At 39.6% G+C, this 19,069-nt stretch overlaps 1 protein-coding gene across 1 annotated transcript in view; it reads right to left on the bottom strand.

Annotated features, from left to right (window-relative positions):
* Positions 1 to 8,038: 8,038 nt before the first annotated feature.
* Positions 8,039 to 19,069, bottom strand: part of LOC140464513 (uncharacterized) — a 46,534-nt gene continuing 35,503 nt past the window's right edge. The window contains exons 2-6 of the mRNA XM_072559676.1: positions 14,932 to 14,985; positions 11,699 to 11,762; positions 11,376 to 11,475; positions 10,428 to 10,487; positions 8,039 to 9,435 (exon numbers count right to left, since the gene is read on the bottom strand). Of these exons, the coding sequence (XP_072415777.1) occupies positions 10,445 to 10,487; positions 11,376 to 11,475; positions 11,699 to 11,762; positions 14,932 to 14,985 (261 nt within the window). The 3' untranslated portion in view covers positions 8,039 to 9,435; positions 10,428 to 10,444. The remainder of the gene's footprint in view (positions 9,436 to 10,427; positions 10,488 to 11,375; positions 11,476 to 11,698; positions 11,763 to 14,931; positions 14,986 to 19,069) is intronic.

Below are 19,069 nucleotides of genomic sequence, written 5' to 3' on the forward strand. Positions count from 1 at the left end.
GTATTCTGTGAGTTCTAACCTTGCTAACCAGTCTCCCATGAGGAACCTTATCGAATGCCTTACTGAAGTCCATATAGATCATGTTAACCGCTCTGCCCTCATCAATCCCCTTTGTTACTTCTTCAAAAAAACTCAATCAAGTTTGTGAGACATAGTTTCCCACACACAAAGCCATGTTGACTATCCCTAATCAGTCCTTGCCTTTCCAAATATGTGTAAATCCTGTCCATCAGGATTCCCTCCAACAACCTGCCCACCACTGACGTCAGACTCACCAGTCTATAGTTCCCTGGCTTGTCCTTACCACCTTTCTTAAACAGTGGTACCACGTTAGCCAACCTCCGGTCTTCTGGAACCTCACCTGTGACTATCAATGATACAAACATCTCAGCAGGGGTCCCAGTAATCACTTCTCTAGTTTCCCACAGAGTTCTAGGGTACACCTGATCAGGTCCTGGGGATTTATCCATCTTTATGCGTTTCAAGACATCCAGCACTTCCTTCTCTGTAGTACAGACATTTTTCAAGATGTCACCATCTATTTCCCCACATTCTATATCTTCCATGTCTTTCTCCACAGTAAACACTGATGCAAAATACTCAGTTAGTATCTTCCCCCACCTCCTGTGGCTCCACACAAAGGCTGCCTTGCTGATCTTTGAGGGGCCATATTCTCTCCCTAGTTACCCTTTTGTCCTTAATGTATTTATAGAAACTCTTTGGATTCTCTTTAACCCTATTTGCCAAAGATGTCTAATGTCCCCTTTTTGCCCTACTGATTTCCCTTTTATGTATACTTGTCCTGCCTTTATACTCTCAGGATTCACTTGATCTATCCTTGACATATGCTTCCTTCTTTTTCTTATACAAACCCTCAATTTCTCTAGTCATCCAGCATTCCCCACACCTACCAGCATATCCTTTCACCCTCACAAGAATACACTGTCTCTGGACCCTTGTTTTTTCATTTCTGAGGTCTTCCCATTATCCAGCCGTCCATTTACCTGAAAACGTTTGGCCCTAATTAGCTTTTGAAAATTCTTGCCTCTATCATCAAAATTAGCGTTCCTCCAGTTTAGAACTTCAACTTTTAGATCTGGTCTATCCTTTTCCATCACTATTTTAAAACTAATAGAATTATGGTCGCTAGCCCCAAAGTGCTCCCCCACTGACACCTCAGTCACCTGCCCTGCCTTATTTCCCAAGAATAGGTCAAATTTTGCACCTTCTTTAGTAGGTACATCGAAATACTGGATCAGAAAATTTCCTTGTACACTCTTAAAAAATTCCTCTCCATCCAAACCCTGAACACTATGGCAGTCCCAGTCTATGTTTGGAAAGTTAAAACCCCTTACCATAACCACCTTATTATTTTTACAGATAACAGATCTCCTTACAAATTTGTTTCTCAATTTCCCGCTGACTATTAAGGGGTCTACAATACAATCCCAATAAGGTGATCATCCCTTTCTTATTTTGCAGTTCCACACAAAAAACTTCCTAGATGTATTTCTGGGAATATCCTCCCTAAGTACAGCAGTAATGCAATCTCTTACTTCCAAAACTAACAAAGCAAAAACCAAAACTATGCAGTTCTGCCACAGTTGTGAATGGTTTTCCCAATTAGAGGAGAAGGTTCCAAAAATATCTCCATCTTCAATGCTAGGGACGTCCAGAATGTCAATGGAAAAGACAGGGCAGAAATACTTGAAACCAGAACTGGTGAGTGGATGTTCCATCGTGACCTGCTCCGAACATCCATAACAACACAGATCTCAGCTTTCAGATAATACGATTCACACATTGTGATATCAAGCAATAGCTGAAGGCACTGGATAGAGCAAAGACAATGAACTCTGACATAAGAGCAAAAGATATAGGAGTAGAATTAGGTCATTCAGCCCATCAAGTCGGCTGCCATTTGACCATGACTGATATGTTTCTCAACCCTGTTCTCCTGCCTTCTCCCTGTAACCTTTTGATCCCCTTACAAATCAAGAACTGTCTGTCTGTCTGAAATATATTCAATGACTTGCCCTCCTCAGCCTTTTGTGGCAACGGGTTCTGCAGATTCACCAGCCCCGGCTAAAGAAATTCCTCATCTCACTTCTAAAGAGTCGTCCCTTCACTCTGAGGCTACGCCTTCAGCTCCATCTCTCCTACTAGTGGAAACATCTTCACATCTACTGTATCCAAGCCTCTCAGTATTTTGTAAATTTCAATGAGATCCCTCCCATATTCATCTGGAGTCCAAGTACACACCCAGAATCCTCAACTGATTATGCTCCTAGCCTGGTTTGATACGTTTCTCATTGAGCTGGAATTGTCCCCTAGCTTATTGATTATGGTAGAACAACGAATATGCTAATCATGAGATAAAATACAATTTTGTTGCTGCTGACAACATCTCAAGGATGTCCACTTTTGAGCTGTTAAGAGTTATTCTCTATTTTGTGGCACTATCACCAATGCTAATTGGTGCTTGATTGACCAAGGTTATTCCTATCAATATTGTAATGGACAAATGCAAAATTAGTGGGAACGAAGTCAAATAGTTTTGACAACAAATTTCCGTAGGGGTTCTTAGGATAGTTTAGTAAAAGCAGTAGATTTCAAGCAGATTCCTAGAGTCTATGAATCATCAGAAATCCAATCAGCACACCAATTGTAATTCGAGTAACCTTGAGGATCCCAATCATTTACAAAATGCCCCTAGTGCAAATTAAACTGCCTAATTTTCAGCTTAGGTGGCACAATGGCTCAGTGGGGGCAGCACGGTGGCTCAGTGGTTAGCACTGCTGCCTCACAGCATCAGGGTCCCAGGTTCGATTCCAGCCTTGGGCGACTGTCTGTGTGGAGTTTGCACATTCTCCTTGTGTCTGTGTGGGTTTCCTCCAGGCGCTCCTGTTTCCTCACACAGTCCAATGATGTGCAGGTTGGGTGAATTGGCCATGTTAAATTGTCCATAGTGCTAGGTACATCAGTCAGAGGGAAATGGGTCACTCTTCGGAGGGTTAGTGTGGACTTGTTGGGCCAAAGGGCCTGTTTCCACACTGTAAGGGATCTAATTCTAATCTAATCATTACCTGAGGATGAAAGATCAGAAGTGCTATGATAGATTTGATTAACTAGTTTTTAGTTTGGTTATGTGTAGTGATCAAGCAAGCAAGGTATTCTATTTTATTTAATTGTAGTCCGTGTAAGAGGTCAGCGTGGCATGACATGTAGCATTTTGTTTTTAGCTGCATTTCTGCGAACTGAGATATGCCACTTTGCATTAGGCCAAGGTAAGGTCATAAATTTATACTTTTACTATAGGAAGAAGGGGGTTGTGGGCTGAGGAGAGAGGGAAGGAGGGATGCAAAAGTGACAGTGGAAATAGGGTTGGGGAAGAATAGATTGTGGACTGAAAGGGGAGAGATGGGGAGGAAAATGACAGAAGAGGTGGAGATGGAGGGGAGGTTAGGTGGGGAGTGGGGTGGAGAAGGCAGAGTTGGATTTGGTGTGTAGAGTCAAGTTGGGGGAAATACACTGCCCTACCTGTTTGACAAAGAAACCTCACCTGTCTGGTAAGGAAATATATTTAAAGCTTTTAAAATGTAAAATGTGTAGTCATGGGGTAGAATGTCCTTTTGGGCAGATGTATCAATTAGTTAAGTTAGTGCTTCAAACACTCTTGATTGTTTTGAGAGTTACAGAATAGAGAATTCAGAAAGATGATGCTTTACTTGCAAATTATTTCATTATCAGAGCAAAGTAATGGAAAATACGTGGTGCACAAGCACTAACTTGCTACCAGAGATGAGTATCAAGGTTAGAATGGTGCTGGAAAAGCACAGCAGGTCAGGCAGCATCCGAGAAGCAGGAAAATCAACGTATCAGGCAAAAGCCCTTCATCATGGTGAGGCAGGGAGCCTCCAGGATGGAGAGATAAATGGGAGGGGGAAGTGGGGCTGGGGAGAAGGTAGCTAAGAGTACAATAGGTGGATGGAGGTGAGGATGAAGGTGATTAGTCAGAGAGGAGGGTGGAGGGGATAGGTGGAAAGGAAGATTGGCAGGTAGGACAGGTCATGAGGATGGTGCTGAGCTGGCAGGTTGGAACTGGGGTAAGGTGAGTGGACGGGAAATGAGGAAACTGGTGAAGTCCACATTGATGCCCTGGGGTTGAAGTGTTCCGAGGCAGAAAATGAGGTGTTCTTCGTCCAGGCGCCAGTTGGTGGGGGAGTGGTGGTGGAGGAGACCCAGGACCTGCATATCCTTGGCAGAGTTGAAATGTTCGGCCACGAGTTGATTGGCACGGGTGTCCCGGAGATGTTCCTTAAAGTGCTCTGCAAGGAGGCGTCCAGTCTCCCCAGTGTAGAGGAGACTGCATCGGGAGCAACGCATACAATAAATGATATTGGTGGATGTGCAGGTGAAACCTTGATGGATGTGGAAGGCTCCTTTGGGACCTTGGATGGGGGGGGGGGGGAGGTGTGGTTGTGAGCGCAGGTTTTGCAATTCCTGCAGTGGCAGGGGAAGGTGCCAGGAGGGGAGGGTGGGTTGTTGGGGGGCATGGACCTGACCAGGTAGTCACAGAGGGAACGGTCTTTGCAGAAAGTGGATAGGGGTGAGGAGGGAAATATATCCCTGGTGGCGGGGTCCATTTATAGGTGGCAGAAATGTCAGCGGATGATGCAGTTTATGCAGAGATTTGTAAGGTGGAAACCCACCGACTCCCACAGCTACCTGGATTACGCCTCTTCCCACCCTACCTCCTGCAAAAATGCTATCCCATATTCCCAATTCCTCCACCTCCCCCATATCTGCATGCAGGAGGACCAGTTCTACCACAGAACACACTAGATGGCCTCCTTCTTTAAAGACTGTAATTTCCCTTCTCACGTGGTTGAAGGTGCCCTCCAATGTATTTCATCTATGTCCCACACTTCCACCCTCAAGCCCCACCGCAACAAGGACAAAACCTCCCTGGTCCTCACTTTCCACCCAGCTTCGACTGGGACAACATCTCCATTCTAGGACAAGCCAAACAGAGACACGCACAAGAATTCCTACAAGCATGGCATTCTGGAACTCTATCAACAGACACATCGAGTTAGACCCCATCTACCACCCCCTCAGAATAAAGAACAGGAAATGATGTCAATACAAGAAATGATGTCACCACAGGAAATGGCATCACTAACCCGAAGACACCCAAGCATATAAATAGAAAGCAAGAATTATCAACAGTACTTTGCCCAGAGGCTCACTGATGATGTTACCTAGTAGGGTGATGAAATGTCAGGAAATGAACCTTCCAGCTCAGCGAGCAAACCTACATCCAGATGAATAACTGAGGTTTCAGGATTGAGAAATAATTTAAGACTCTCCCCATTGTTCAGTGAGACAATAATTAAAAGGAACAAGTTTTAAAAACCTTTCAAAAAAACTTGAGGCTCAAAAACAGTCTGGTTGGGGTTGTAGAATTCCATCTCAAATTGTGTGGAAGCAGAGTCCAGAAAATATTATAAAAGGGAAGAGGTTTCTAAGATTGAGAATTAGTAAGAAGAGTTTGGGATCAAAAAGGAAAGTGGGGTTAGATTAAAGGGCCACTGTGCAGAGCACCAGCAGGCTTGATGGATTGACTGGTCTGTTCCTGTGTTGCATCTCCAATTTCTTACCATGATAAAGCACACCCCTCATGATGCCGGTTACAGTTCACAAAACTAACCAGAGGCACAAAATATGTAAACTTCATCAGGTACATCATTCTGACATTATGTATCTACTTTTTGCACTATGTTTTAATTTTTTACTTACAGTAGTTCCAGTTTAATATCAATAACAAACTTTCTGATAATGCTTTTCATACTATTGTCCAAGTAGGCTGTAACATCTTGCAATACTTTAAAAGGTATTCATGGGATGTGGGTGTCACTGGCTAGGCCAGCCTTTCTTGCTTATCCCTAATTGCCCTTGAGAGGGTGGTGGTGGAGTGCCTTCTTGAAATGCTGGTTCTTGGTGAAGGGACATCTTTTAAAACAGCCTTGTGGGAGACTGGAAAGGAAGTTGCAGGTGGTGGTGTTCCCATTCGTCTGCTGCTCTCTGGTCGTGGAGCTTGCAAAACAGTTCTGTTGAAAGCTTTGGTGAATTACAATTGGAGTATTAATTCATGGATTTTTTCCTATGTTTTTGAGGCAGTTTTCTCCATAGCATTATGCTCGCCTTACACTGTTGCAGCATCATTTCCAAAGTGACTACTGGCCAATATGTAAACATCAAGTTTTATATCTTTGTCAAACTGCAAATCAGGTATGTTCACTCCTTATTGAATCAATACAACAGTCCTTTAACAAGCTGTGTGGCTCCTAACAGTCCTGGAATGGAACCTTGTTAAAAAAAGAAATTTGTTTTAAGGTTTCCTAAGATGTAATAAATAAGTTTTCAACTGTGTTTAAGTTAGTTTATGCTTACCATTTCTCAATCCTTAGTGGCACTCCTAGATCAAAATTAGTTTTAAAATGCATAATTGCTGTTAATTTCCAGACACATTCTTTGGGATTGGCATGTTAGCTAAACTGATGCTGTTGTGAAGGCTGAATTTTTATTTTCTGAGGCTTAATTTGAATGATTGTAGAACAATGAATTTATTTCAAGCAATGAGGAAACTAAATTTATTTTCTCTAAAGGTCAATTGGACATTAGAACTTTGTTTCTTTAAACCCTTTCTTCGAAACAACATGGTTTCAGCAAATTTCTAGACTTGTTTGCTGGAGGTCACTCGCCTGGATTTTGAGTGCCAGAAAGCTAGCTTGTTTAAACCAGCTGGAGTGGTGTGTGTAGCCTGCTAAAGGAAGGTTTACCTGCTCTGCTCTCTTGTTTCAGGAGGGAGAAATCTCTTGTTGGTCACCCAGTGTGAAACCTGGAACACAGGTCAAGTTGCTGTAGTGATAAGCCTGAGGGTGTTTATCTCTTTTTCCATGAACAATTACGTCCGCACCTATCCAAAAATCAACTTAATGTGGCTAGTGATCTATCCACAGATGTCAGAAATTTTACCATTCCATATTTTATCCTTTTTTGTCTTCAAGGTCTATCAACTACTAGCCTAGTGTTCTTTTTTAAAAACAAAGTGAATCTCTGCAAGGAAATTAGTTTTTTTTGTTTTCCTCCTTTACAATGGGGTTTTGAGGTAGGGCAGGGAATGGAGAAGAAAAACACTTTCTAAAAAGCATATTGTAAGTGCTATGAACTCAGTTGTTTATTGCCAGCAGTGTAGGTGTGTAGATGAGTCTACTTACAGGTCAATGGACAATTACAAATGGAGATTTAGATGGCAATAATTAGCTGATTGTGATCAATAACTGGTCACTATTTCATAGACCAAAAGTGTCTGCCTGTTAACAACTATCTGGCTTACAGGTAGCTGAACAGTTTGAGGTGTGAACCTCTGGAAGGGAAGGATCTGATGAAGAAGCTGACAAAGATCAAGGTGCCCAGGAGTTGATACAGCTGTAACTCAGCACAGCAGTGCATTGTTAGTCCTCCAGCTGTTACCTTTTTAATGATGTTCAGTTGAATGGTTTACAACAAAACTTTAAAGGTTTACCTCCTACCTGCAAGTTTGCGTTCGATGTCCTCCAGATGTATGTTGGGAATCCTCAACTGATCTTGTGTGTTCCTGGATATGTTAGTGTTAACCTAGAAAACTGATCTGCTTTGCCACTTACTCTGTCATATGACAATTTAGTAAGGACTCAGTGAGCAGACTATGCAAAAGATAAAAGATGCAAGAACTCTGGGACAGTGTTTTAAAGGCAACTAAAAAACAGCTTCTACGTGAATTTCCTCCATATATGTTAAAAATGAGATTAGCTAATGCAGCATAGAGCAACAAAAGCTAGGAAGTTCACTCAGCCGCCGCATGAACAGCATTTTGGAGGCTGACTCATCAAGGTAGAGAGAATAATTTTGCTATTACTTATGTAATCCTGATCATCCAGTTATTAATTCCTTACTTCCACAGGATAAAAGAAAAAAAAACACACTAGGAGCATTTATTTCAAGGTATGAATTTATTATCTTTTTACATTTTTCCTTTATCAGTTGCTCCAACATCACAACTGACCCCTGCTGGTTTCTGATCAAAATGGCTAGAGTGTTGTAGGATCTGAAGGTGATGAGGCTGAGCACTGGATATTAGCTATTCAAGTGGGTTAGGTCTACAATCTTCTTCAATACAGACAAAACATTTTAGTGGAAATACTTTGGCTAAGTATTTTTAATGAGTGTGTTGTTAGAAAATTCTCCCACTCTCAGCTTCTCCACTGATTTATGATCTGAGTACTGTGCATTACTGAATCAATGCAGTGGGGTGAAGAGCAGACTTAATTGTGTGACCCAAGGCAATTGGAATGGGCGATTAGTTTGCTGGAACCATTCACTTTCCAATAATGCAAACAGCACTTGTCCAAACAAACTCTTGAGACCTGACTTGAGCATTTGATTTTTCAGTATCATATCATTGGTAGTGTAAAAAGACAATGAGAAAGGAACAAGTTTAAGGCTTGCAGCAGTGAGCACTGACTAGGAGAATTACAGGGTAATTGAGGTAACACGGAACAAACAGTGCTGTAATAAGATAGTTATCAGCTGTGCAGTGCCTGTAAAATGTTTTGCCATCATCATCAAATCGGTTGCTAACTGTACATTTTAAAATTGTTGAAAGTAAAATTCAGCATTCGAAATAGCTGAAGCACATTGGAACTTGCTGCATGGCACTATACTGGGTATTTGCAGAAATTTGCTGCAACATGGGAGAGGGATTCCACTGATGCTAATCTTTAACCTCCATACATTTACTCTATTTAACAAAGATGTCAGCACAATTTGAATAGTTTATCAGGCGCTGGAAGTTTAAAACAAAATCACGCTACATGGGTCAAAGGTCATGCTAATCTGTGGGGATTCCAATTTTTTTTTGCAGCCTGTCATATAAAGACTGAGGGATAGCTTAGAAAAAGAAACCATATACAGCATGCACTTCATCTATGGTGTTACTAAGTACTATATTGCAAACTAAGCAATACTTATAAGCATAAATTCCTTAATATTTCACTTTTCAAATTGAAATGAATCAAAATTCTACAATAGGTGCTCCCTGGTGTGAGACTTGTAGATAATCTTTACAAGGTATGCAGTCACAGTCTTGCTGAAAGTCCAGACTGTTCAAAGATGCATCAAATAAAATATGAATTATCCTATCAAATAATTTAAAAATTCATGTTTTTGTTTTCAATTTTAATATTTTCAATTAAAATAGAAGGGTGACCCAAATCCACCAGCAGCTATGAAGTTTGGAAGAATTAAGCGAAACAATAACTCCTGCCCATTCAGAACCCTCAAGAGATTGACGGTCACTCAAGAAGTTGAAGCAACATGTGTGAAAGCCACCTAAAGGGACAAAGCAGACTGGTGATTAGTTTTATTGTGAATGACCTCCTTTATCATACACCACTTGGTCACAAGCACAGATAGGTCCTTGTATTCAGATCCAACCCATAAGATTGTCAGATTCAAATACATGTATATTTATCATTATTCACCATAGTTACAATTCCCTCCCTCTCCATGGCCAATTAGAAAAGGCACTTTCATCTTTAGTGTTATCCCATACATATCTACAGCTCATAGGTATGGCTGTAGTCACTATAGATCAAATTATTTCAGCTATGTGTCAGCCATGTTTTAGTGGTAACACTGTCATCAGAGTTGGAAATTTTTGGATTCAAGTCCCACTCCACTCTAATTTGACTGAGGGATAACATAGAAAATGAAATCAGATACAGTAAACGCTTCACCTTTAACACTGCAAAATAACACTTTGACACTTTTGAAAACAGAAAGGGAATTCTATGGACAGAGGCCAATTACTTGACTGTGTTAAGAAATGCACTATACTTTTATGTGAGAAATTTAGCCAATTCAGCCTTCTGATTACTGGCTAAGAGATAATCTCTGAATTCCCTCTGGATACTTTTGGGGCCGGGGGGGGGGAGGGGGGGGGGGGGGGGCAGGGTGGAAGGAGAAACACAGGTGAGTAGAGTGTGGCACAGTGGCTCAGTGGTTAACTCTCAGTGCCAGGGACTTGGGTTTGATTCCATTCTTAGGCAACTACGTGGAGTTTGCACATTCTTATATCTGCATGGATTTCCTCCCATAGTCCAAAGATGTGCAGGTTAGGTGGATTAACCATGGGAAATGCACAGGTACAGCGATAGAGTAGGGGGATTGGTATTGGTGGGATGCTCTTCAGAGGGTCAGTGTGGATCTGATGGGTCAAATGGCCTGACCTTAGGGATTCCAGAAATATTGCTAGATTCTCAGTAATGGAGAGAGTCAAGCTGAAAATGTTGTCTTTGAATGACTTTTGTATTAGCGCTTACCTCACACACAGCCAAATCTATTCAGAGTAATCTAGGGTTTTGTTCTGCAGCATATCATCCCTGTAATAAATAGAACACACAAACTGGATTTACAATGCTTCAACAAAATCCTAAAATGTAGAAGAATATCTAGAATCTTCCTGTGTTTTAATCTTCAATTCTTGCATTAGAGATCAATTTTCACAAGTATAAGATAGAAGGAAAAAGGAAACCAAAACATTCCAATCTTCTGGATATTCTGATAGTTGAAGAAACAGATTCTACTGTTGAAGACTCCAGGACAACCAGCTACCTTAGGAAGACAATTAACAAATCTAGAGATGACAGATTTGGATTTACCTTCTGAAAGGGACCTTCAGGGGTATGAAAATGCTTTTATATATACTGCACAATGAAATAAAACATGTTGTTTATAAAAATGATTTCACAAGTGGTGTTCAATCGGATGAAAAGACACTTTCAGGGATGTGATAGGGTAGATGTGGGTAGCACGTTTCCACTGCCTGGTGAGTCTAAAACCAGGAGATTGTCTCAAAATAAGAGACAGGCTATTTAAAACAGAAGGAATTTCTTCACTCAGAATGGAGAACCTTTGGGATTTTAAATCCCAGAGGGCTGTCAAGTCTCAATAATTGAATGTATTCAAGACAGAAATGAAGGTTTCTGGATAATAATTACACCAAAGGATTTGGGGATAATGGTGGAAAATGCTCGAGGTAAATAATCAGCTAAAATCTCTTTGAATGGCAGAGCAGTTTTGATGGACTAAAAAGCTGACTTCTGCTCCTATTTCCATGGAAAATTACTGGTGAGCAGTTATGATGTGCAGAGTACCAAGTAACAGAGTTTTACTGACAACAAACAAAAAAAAATCAAATTACAACGCACCCAAATCTGTAGCACAAAAAGAGAGTAAAATGCCTGTGAATGTGGGCTGTAGTCCTTTACCTAGGCAGAGTTTCAAATCGTGGAGCAGGTGGGGCCCGTCTGACTCGAACAAATTCTGAGCGCTCCCTGTTATGATCTAAAGTCTCCTGGACAGCTTGTTCTGATAAGACATTTTAAAAAATATTTTTAAAAAGATGACAACTGTATTCGATCTGTCACGTAATCACACATTCCGATATATATGACACAACTTAAGCTCACACACCAAAGTAAATTGCTTAACAAGAGTTTAATCTAAGAGTTCCATGTATTTATAAGCTATTCATTATCAATACATTATAATATATTGGAAGCTCTAATTAGTGGTATTTACTCTGACTCACCAATCTGTTCCATTATATTTTGTGTTGCTATAGCTGCAGGTGGATGCTCCAGAATTTCTTTCCCCTACAAAAAACAAAAAGACTGTGTTTGCAATGTGAAATTGCTATTTGATTAACTATGCACGTCCATCTTTGTTCACACAAAGGAGATTTTTGTGCTCTCTCTCTCTCCCTCAACTCAATTACTTGGCCAAATGAAATGATGCTTCAAGACCTAGTTCAAGTTGGCCTTGAATATCCCTGAGCGCACACACTTGCAATGGTCTGAGTCACCTATCTGGAACAAGTCTATGATCAGTTACTTAATCCTTCAGGCAAAATTCCATTTCAATTGACATTAATACTATTATCCTTCAAATATATCTTGTTGAAAGCTCAATCATATTCTAGTACATACAAATACTTCAGCCTAAAGTCAACTCAAAATATAATTCTTTATTTCTTTTTAGTAATGCATACCACTATGGGCATGGACTTAAATTGTTTTGTGTATTTCTTGTAACTATCGTGTTTTCCTTACTTATTTGCAATCTCTTATTTCAAGTATGTCCAAAAATAACCTCCTTCTATTTAACTTTGTTTCTTACCTCTATTTATTGTACCACTCTAAAACTTGAAGTGCTTTTTTATGTATTCCCACTTTTTATGAAACACCCTATTGCTGAACTGTAGTCCTATGTACCTACTACTTTCAAATCAACCACTCATCTTCCTGAATTCAGCTTTATTTCAACTTTTTGCTAAAAGTCACCAAATTTTTCCCTTTTTTTACACAACTGTAGACCACATTATATTGTGATCCCTATTGGTTAAATGCATGTGAACACTTCAGCAATCTACCAATCTATTTTGTTACCGACGCTGAAATCTAAGTAGTTGAAACAGGAGACAGCTATTTGATCCACATTGTGTTTGCCAAATCTTTGAAGGTGGTGTCCAATTAATCTTTCCTTGCTTTTTCCCCACATCGTTGCAAAACATTCAGCCTCATGAATTTATTCAATTTCCTGTTAAAAGGATGCTGCTGAATTCATTTCCAGTAGTCATATTTTCTACAGCATAACTGCATGCTCTGTTGGAAAATAATCCTGAGTAATCTTTCATTATTTTGTCAAATGCTTTTATCAGTGTTCTGTTTGCTGACTGCTTGGACATTAGAAACAGTTTCTCCTCATTTAATCTACTAAAACCATTCATGATTTTTAACACCACTCTCAAATCTTTTCTTAACCATCTTGGCCCATGAAGAACATTAGTTTCTCCAGTCTTATAAGGCAAGTTCCTCATTCCTATTACCATTCTTGTAAATTTTTTTACACCCTGTCCAAGACCTTGACATTCTTTTTGAAGTGTAGTGCTCAGAATTTGGCAAAGTGTCCAGCAGGGACTGAGAAGTTTAACATAACTTGCTTGTTTTTACATAGCATAAGTCCCTAGGGAGACAATGGCTTAGTGGTATTATCACTGGACTGTTAATCCAGAGACCCAGGTAATGCTTGGGGACCCAGGTATGAAAGCCATCATGGGTGATGGTGCAATTTGAATTCAATAAAAATCTGGAATTAAGAATCTATAGATGACCACAAATCCATTGTTGATTGTTAGGTTAAACCCATCTGGTTCACTAATGTCCTTTAGGGAAGAAAGCTGTTGTCCTTACCTGGTCTGGCCTACATGTGACTCCTGACCCACAGCAATGTGGTTAACTCTTAACTGCCCTCTGGGCAATCAGAGATGAGCAATAAATGCAGGGCTCGCTGGTGACATCTTGTCTTAAGAATGAATAATGTTTAAAAATGTCACTAATTAAAGACCAATAGATCCTTTTTTTGAAACAAAACATAGCTTCTTAACTTGCTCTGCCCACTTTCAAAGATCTCTGCACATACACCCAGAGATCTCTCTATCCCTGTACCTATTTTAAAATTGTACTATTTAGCTTATACTGCCCCTCCTCACTCTTCCTACCATAATGCATCACTTTACACCCTCTCTGCATTAAATCTCATCTATTATGTGTGATCATTAATTCCAGCAGCCTGTCCTTGTTCTTCTAAAATCTATTGCTATTTTCATTTTCATATCAAGATTGTCATCAGAGTCACTACAAATTTCACTCTTACTTTTCTCAACAACTTAAGATTCATCCCAGTTATACAAGGGTCTTTTTCTGCTTTGACTACCATCAATCTTTTAAATGCCATCTTTATACCTATTCTACATTACCTAATATGTCTCCTTCTTCATTCTAATATTGACTGAATCCTTTTATCTAGTAAAAAAAGATACAAAGTACTATTTTAGGCTCCCTGACTCTACAAGATTTCCTTTTTGACTCCAAATTAGCTCCACCCTTTTGCTAGTTATTATGGTTTAAATGACTAAGTTTTCTATTATATTACTGTGAACCTATTCTCATATTGTCTTTGTCCTTTAATATAATTTTTAGTCTGCTTCTGTACATTTTGCATTTGGATTGCTTCTTTATTGTAAAGATGACATTTGTCTTAAAACTCCCCTGTTTCATTCAATTTCCATATCTCAGTAGTTTTATTAGATTGATATTTAACATTAGGGAACATGTTTGGAATGAGCTGCCAGACGAAGTGGTGGAGGCTAGTATGATTGCAACATTTAAAAGGCATCTGGATAGATATATGAATAGAAAGGGTTTGGAGGGATGAGGGCTGAGTGCTGGCAGGTGGGACGAGATTGGGTTTGGATAATCCAGGTCAGCATGGACGGGTTGGACCGAAGGGTCTGTTTCTGTGCTGTATATCTCTATGACTCTAAGTAAAGAAGTCCAGGAGGAGGGGATTAACTGAAAAGGTTCTTAAAGTGTCCTCAATTACAAGAGCAACTCCTGGAGATGCAAAATTCTTGTCAAATGCGTTTGAATGCAAAAGTTTCTGAACTGCAAGTCCTGCTGTTCCAGGCCACAGACTTCTTGTTACACTATTCATGAAACATGAGCAAGTAAATGAAAAAAGAAAGAATGGATGGATCCAGGCTGGAATAGTAAATCCAGTAGACAGTTTGCCTTGGGCACTTGTTGTTAATCCAGGTTGCTACAGCATCCTCATTTATTTCACAGGCATGTGAAGAATCCCATAAAAATGTCTAGGCCAATTAACTTGCTGGAGCTCCTAAATTCCAATCCCGAGAAAGCAATCTCAAAATTAAAAAGAAAATTGAAATATGTAGCAAGTTCATGTGATGAAAAAAGTTCTTACTTCTCCTGCACCATGTCTCCGAGGATCTACCTGCTCTGAAGGTTTGATCTTGTCCTGGGTAAAGAACAAAAATTGAAATTTAATGACAGACAGTAAACCTTCCATTTTTTGTTTTATTTTAGTTCATAGAAGTGTAAAAATGATTTTTTTCTCCAAATTAAAAATAATTCTTCATGTATAACCAGTTTTGTATTTCTACCAGTGCAATTATTGAAGAGAGGGCTTGTTGAGTATTGGAGTAAAAAATGAAACTGCTCACTGATCAGGATCCAACAAGTATGGCCTAGAAACTGAATGAGCCTGTGTTCTTAATGGAAATAAAAAGCTGATAAAGTGCTACAGGACCTTTTTTGTGGGAAGGAAATAATAGTGAAAAAAATTAACTGAAAAGCCATGAGAGATTACTTTATACAGCTTAGGTAGAAAGATCATGTGATCAATCAAAGGTCAAATATCTGAAGAGATCAAATTTCCTGCAGTATTTATAGTCATTACAAGCTTCTTCATTTTTCTGTTTTTACAAGATGATCTGTCACATTCTTCAGTAAAATGTCCAAACATTACCACAGTATTACCACACATTTATATTGTAATGTTTAATACATTTGAATTTTAACATGAAGAAGTTTTACAAAAAAGGAACTGCGACCATAAAAAGCTCATGACTTGTGACCAAAATGCAAAGGAGGCTGAATTGTAAAGAAAGCAAAATTAAAACTCCATTGAGCCCCAAAGATTCACTGTACCAAAATCAAGCTCAGGCATTCTGGTGGCTAACACTCTCTTACATTAACTGAACTGAATTCCTCAGTCCTGAGTGGATACAGTGAACAGAGACAAGACAAGAAATACATTGCTATTGTATTCTGGAAATCTTAATACCGGGCATTAGGATCAAGCTGAAACAGCAACCTCAGATTTAACCACTGATCAGGTGATAAATGCCTAGTATGCATCGGTCTGAAATAATGGACAACGGCAGTGTGGAATTGAGAATTTCCAAGGATATTGAAAGCTCAAAGATATAACAAAATTACTAAATGGAGCAAACAAAATCAAAAAATTATTAAAACCATTTCTCATGCAGGAAATTAATTGCTGCTGGAAAGTGTAGACAGAAAGAAATTCTGTTGTACAGATTTAAATGCAGTTTTTTCTTTATTTGTTTATTGTACTATTTAAATGTGATACTGTACCACAATTGTTTTAAACTGTACCTCAATTGGTTTATGACTGTAAAGAAACCTCAAAATATTTGAAACTTAATATAAAAACACATATTTCTGAGTTAAAATTCACACAACACCAGGTTATAGTCCAACAGGTTTAATTGGAAGCACACTAGCTTTCGGAGCGACACTCCTTCATCAGGTGATAGTGGAGGGCTCAATCCTAACACACAGAATTTATAGCAAAACTTTACAGTGTGATGTAACTGAAATTATACATTGAAAGATTGATTGTCTGTTAAGCCTTTCATCTGTTAGAATACAGTGATAGTTTCACTTCTTTCATGTGTAAATCACAAAACCTTTTTTTTAAAAGTTGCATTCTCGGGTTAGCTGTTAACAATGGTGCTAGCTAGACAATATATTGAAGGTGTAGGCCCCCTGTGTTCTCTGTCTATGCCATGATGTTTAGATTGATTCTAATCTTAAAAAGTGAGATAACAGAGTTTTACATAAATTCATGCAGTTTTGAGTTTAGAGTTCTACATGAATGCATGCAGTTTTTGAGCAATGTACAATGTAACTCTGCAAGTACAAATTCACCCCACAGAATATGCGTGCATGTGGGTCTTTGTCTGTCTGTCTGCATGTGTGTGTGTGTCTGGGGTGGGGGTTGTGAGTGTGGGAAAGTGTGTGTGTGTGTGTGTGTAGTGAGTGCAGAGTGTCTTAAGTCTGTGAGGGGGTGCATGTGTGAGTGTGGGAGCTGGAGAAGTCAACGTTTTGGGTATAACCCTTCTTCAGGATATTATAACTTAGGTTACGAAACTAGTGTAATCCTTACAATAAATGGGTTCAATTCTCCCTCTTGCATAGGGATACTAAAGTCAGAAACTTTTCAGGGCCGGACTCCACACCTGAAGATGAAACAGCAACTCACTAGAATTTCCACCAGCATGTCCTCTTAAGTTATGCAGAAACAAATTCTCTGTCTGATTAGAGCCAGTGGGCAGACTCTTGAACAAGAAGCAAAGTTAGAGACTTTTCACATGAGAGGAACAGCAAGACATTCAACATGGAGGTGGGAGGAAATTCCAAGACAGGATAGACTATGACTGCTTGTGCATTCAGAAAGATTGGGAGGGCCTGCAGGCTTGCTAGGATTACTGGCCTTCACATGTGTCCACATCAAAATTAAAAACATTTGTACACAGCAAATGTCTAGGTTCTAGAATACATTACCTGGAAGTGTGGAGGCAGATTCAGTCATGGAATCCAAAACAAAATTCAAATATGCAGAAAAAGAGAACAAAACAAAATTGCATGCATTCTATGGAGAGGGGACTAGAGTACGGGACAAATTAAATTGGGTTTGTGAAGACTCAGCATGGGTTTAAGGGCCAAGTAACCTATGTTATAACCATCTGATTATCTAACAAGGGATGGTAACTAATAGTATGTTACTGGATTGATCCCTTGAACGGTCTGCAGTTCAAATCCTAGGTGGAAACAGGCCATAATCCAGCAAAATTTGGCCAATATGGGCTACCCAGGGAGATTCAGTCAGACCAAGAGTCTAATTTTACTCTGAGATTATTTAAGGAAGTATGGACAATTTAGGCATGCAGCACTTTAAATCACGTGCATACCATCCTGAATTCCAGGGAGCCTTGGAAAGGTGGCATGAGACACTGAAGACCCTGTTACTCAAATGATTGGGATAAAGGTATTCCATTTATATTGTTTGCCATTAGAGATGCCCCAAATGAATCTACTCTGTTTATTCCCTTTGAATTAATATTTGGACATGAAGTGAGAGGGCTTTTGAAACTAATTAAGGAAAAGTTAAAAGGACGGAAGTCGGAGATCTCACATTGGATTACGTATTGGAGGCGAGGGAGAGATTAACAAAGGTTAAGTAAATTGGCTAAACAGCACCTGAGGAGGGCACATCAGAGTAAAGCAGGAAGCAGATAAACCCAAAAATTCAGACTTTTTTCCATGGCGATGACATATTAGTATTGTTACCAGTGGTAGGTAATTCCTTCAAAGCCAAGTTTAATGGTCCCCATCAAATTGAGAAAAAGTTGAGTCAGATAAACCATCTGGTAAAGATGCCGGAGAGAAAAACATTGTATTGGGTATGTCATGTGAATATGTTGAAACCTTACTGTAGGGACAGGGAACTGGAGAAACAGGTGTTAGTTACTGCTCCAGAGTAGGAATCAAATCCAGATGGTGTGGATTTTGATGTGCCTCAAAATACCTTAAATAATGAGAAAGACCTTGAAGAATGGGATAAGATAGTGAGGTCTGTGTCTCAGCAGCAAAGGACAGAGTTGAAAGGTTTGTTGCAGCAACATGAAGACGTATGCAGGAATAGAATGGGGAGGACTAATACTATTGTGAATGAGGTAGAAGTAGGAAATGTTTTTCTGATAAAACAACACCCCTACAGGCTTAATCCACAAAGCAGCACAGGTCCAGAAGGAAGTGGAGTGATGCTCAATGAAGATATCATTGAACTGAGTCGGAGTGAGTGCAGTTTGCCAATCATGCTACTTCCCAAACCTGACTGGACTCAACAATTTTGTGTGGACTATTGGAAGGTCAGCGGAAGGTAACAAAATTGGACTCCTATCCAATACCAAGATTGAAGGACTAAATACAGAAAATTGGACAGCCTCTTACATCACAAAGTTGGACTTACTGCATGATTATTAGCAGGTACCTTTATCATAGAAATCAAAAGAAGTTTCTGTATTTGTAACCCCAAATGGGCTATATCAATTCGAAGTGATGCCCTTTGGAATGTAGAATGCACCACCCACAATGCAAAGACTCCTGAACAGTTGTGGCCAGATTAAAAAAATTGTGCCATATATCTTGATGTGGTGGTCTTTAGCTATTCATTGAAAGATCACATGGTACAGTTGGCAGTTCTCTTAGGAAGGATTAGCCCAAGGAATGTG

This window comes from Chiloscyllium punctatum, chromosome 40 (assembly GCF_047496795.1).
Source record: "Chiloscyllium punctatum isolate Juve2018m chromosome 40, sChiPun1.3, whole genome shotgun sequence".
NCBI lineage: Eukaryota > Metazoa > Chordata > Chondrichthyes > Orectolobiformes > Hemiscylliidae > Chiloscyllium > Chiloscyllium punctatum.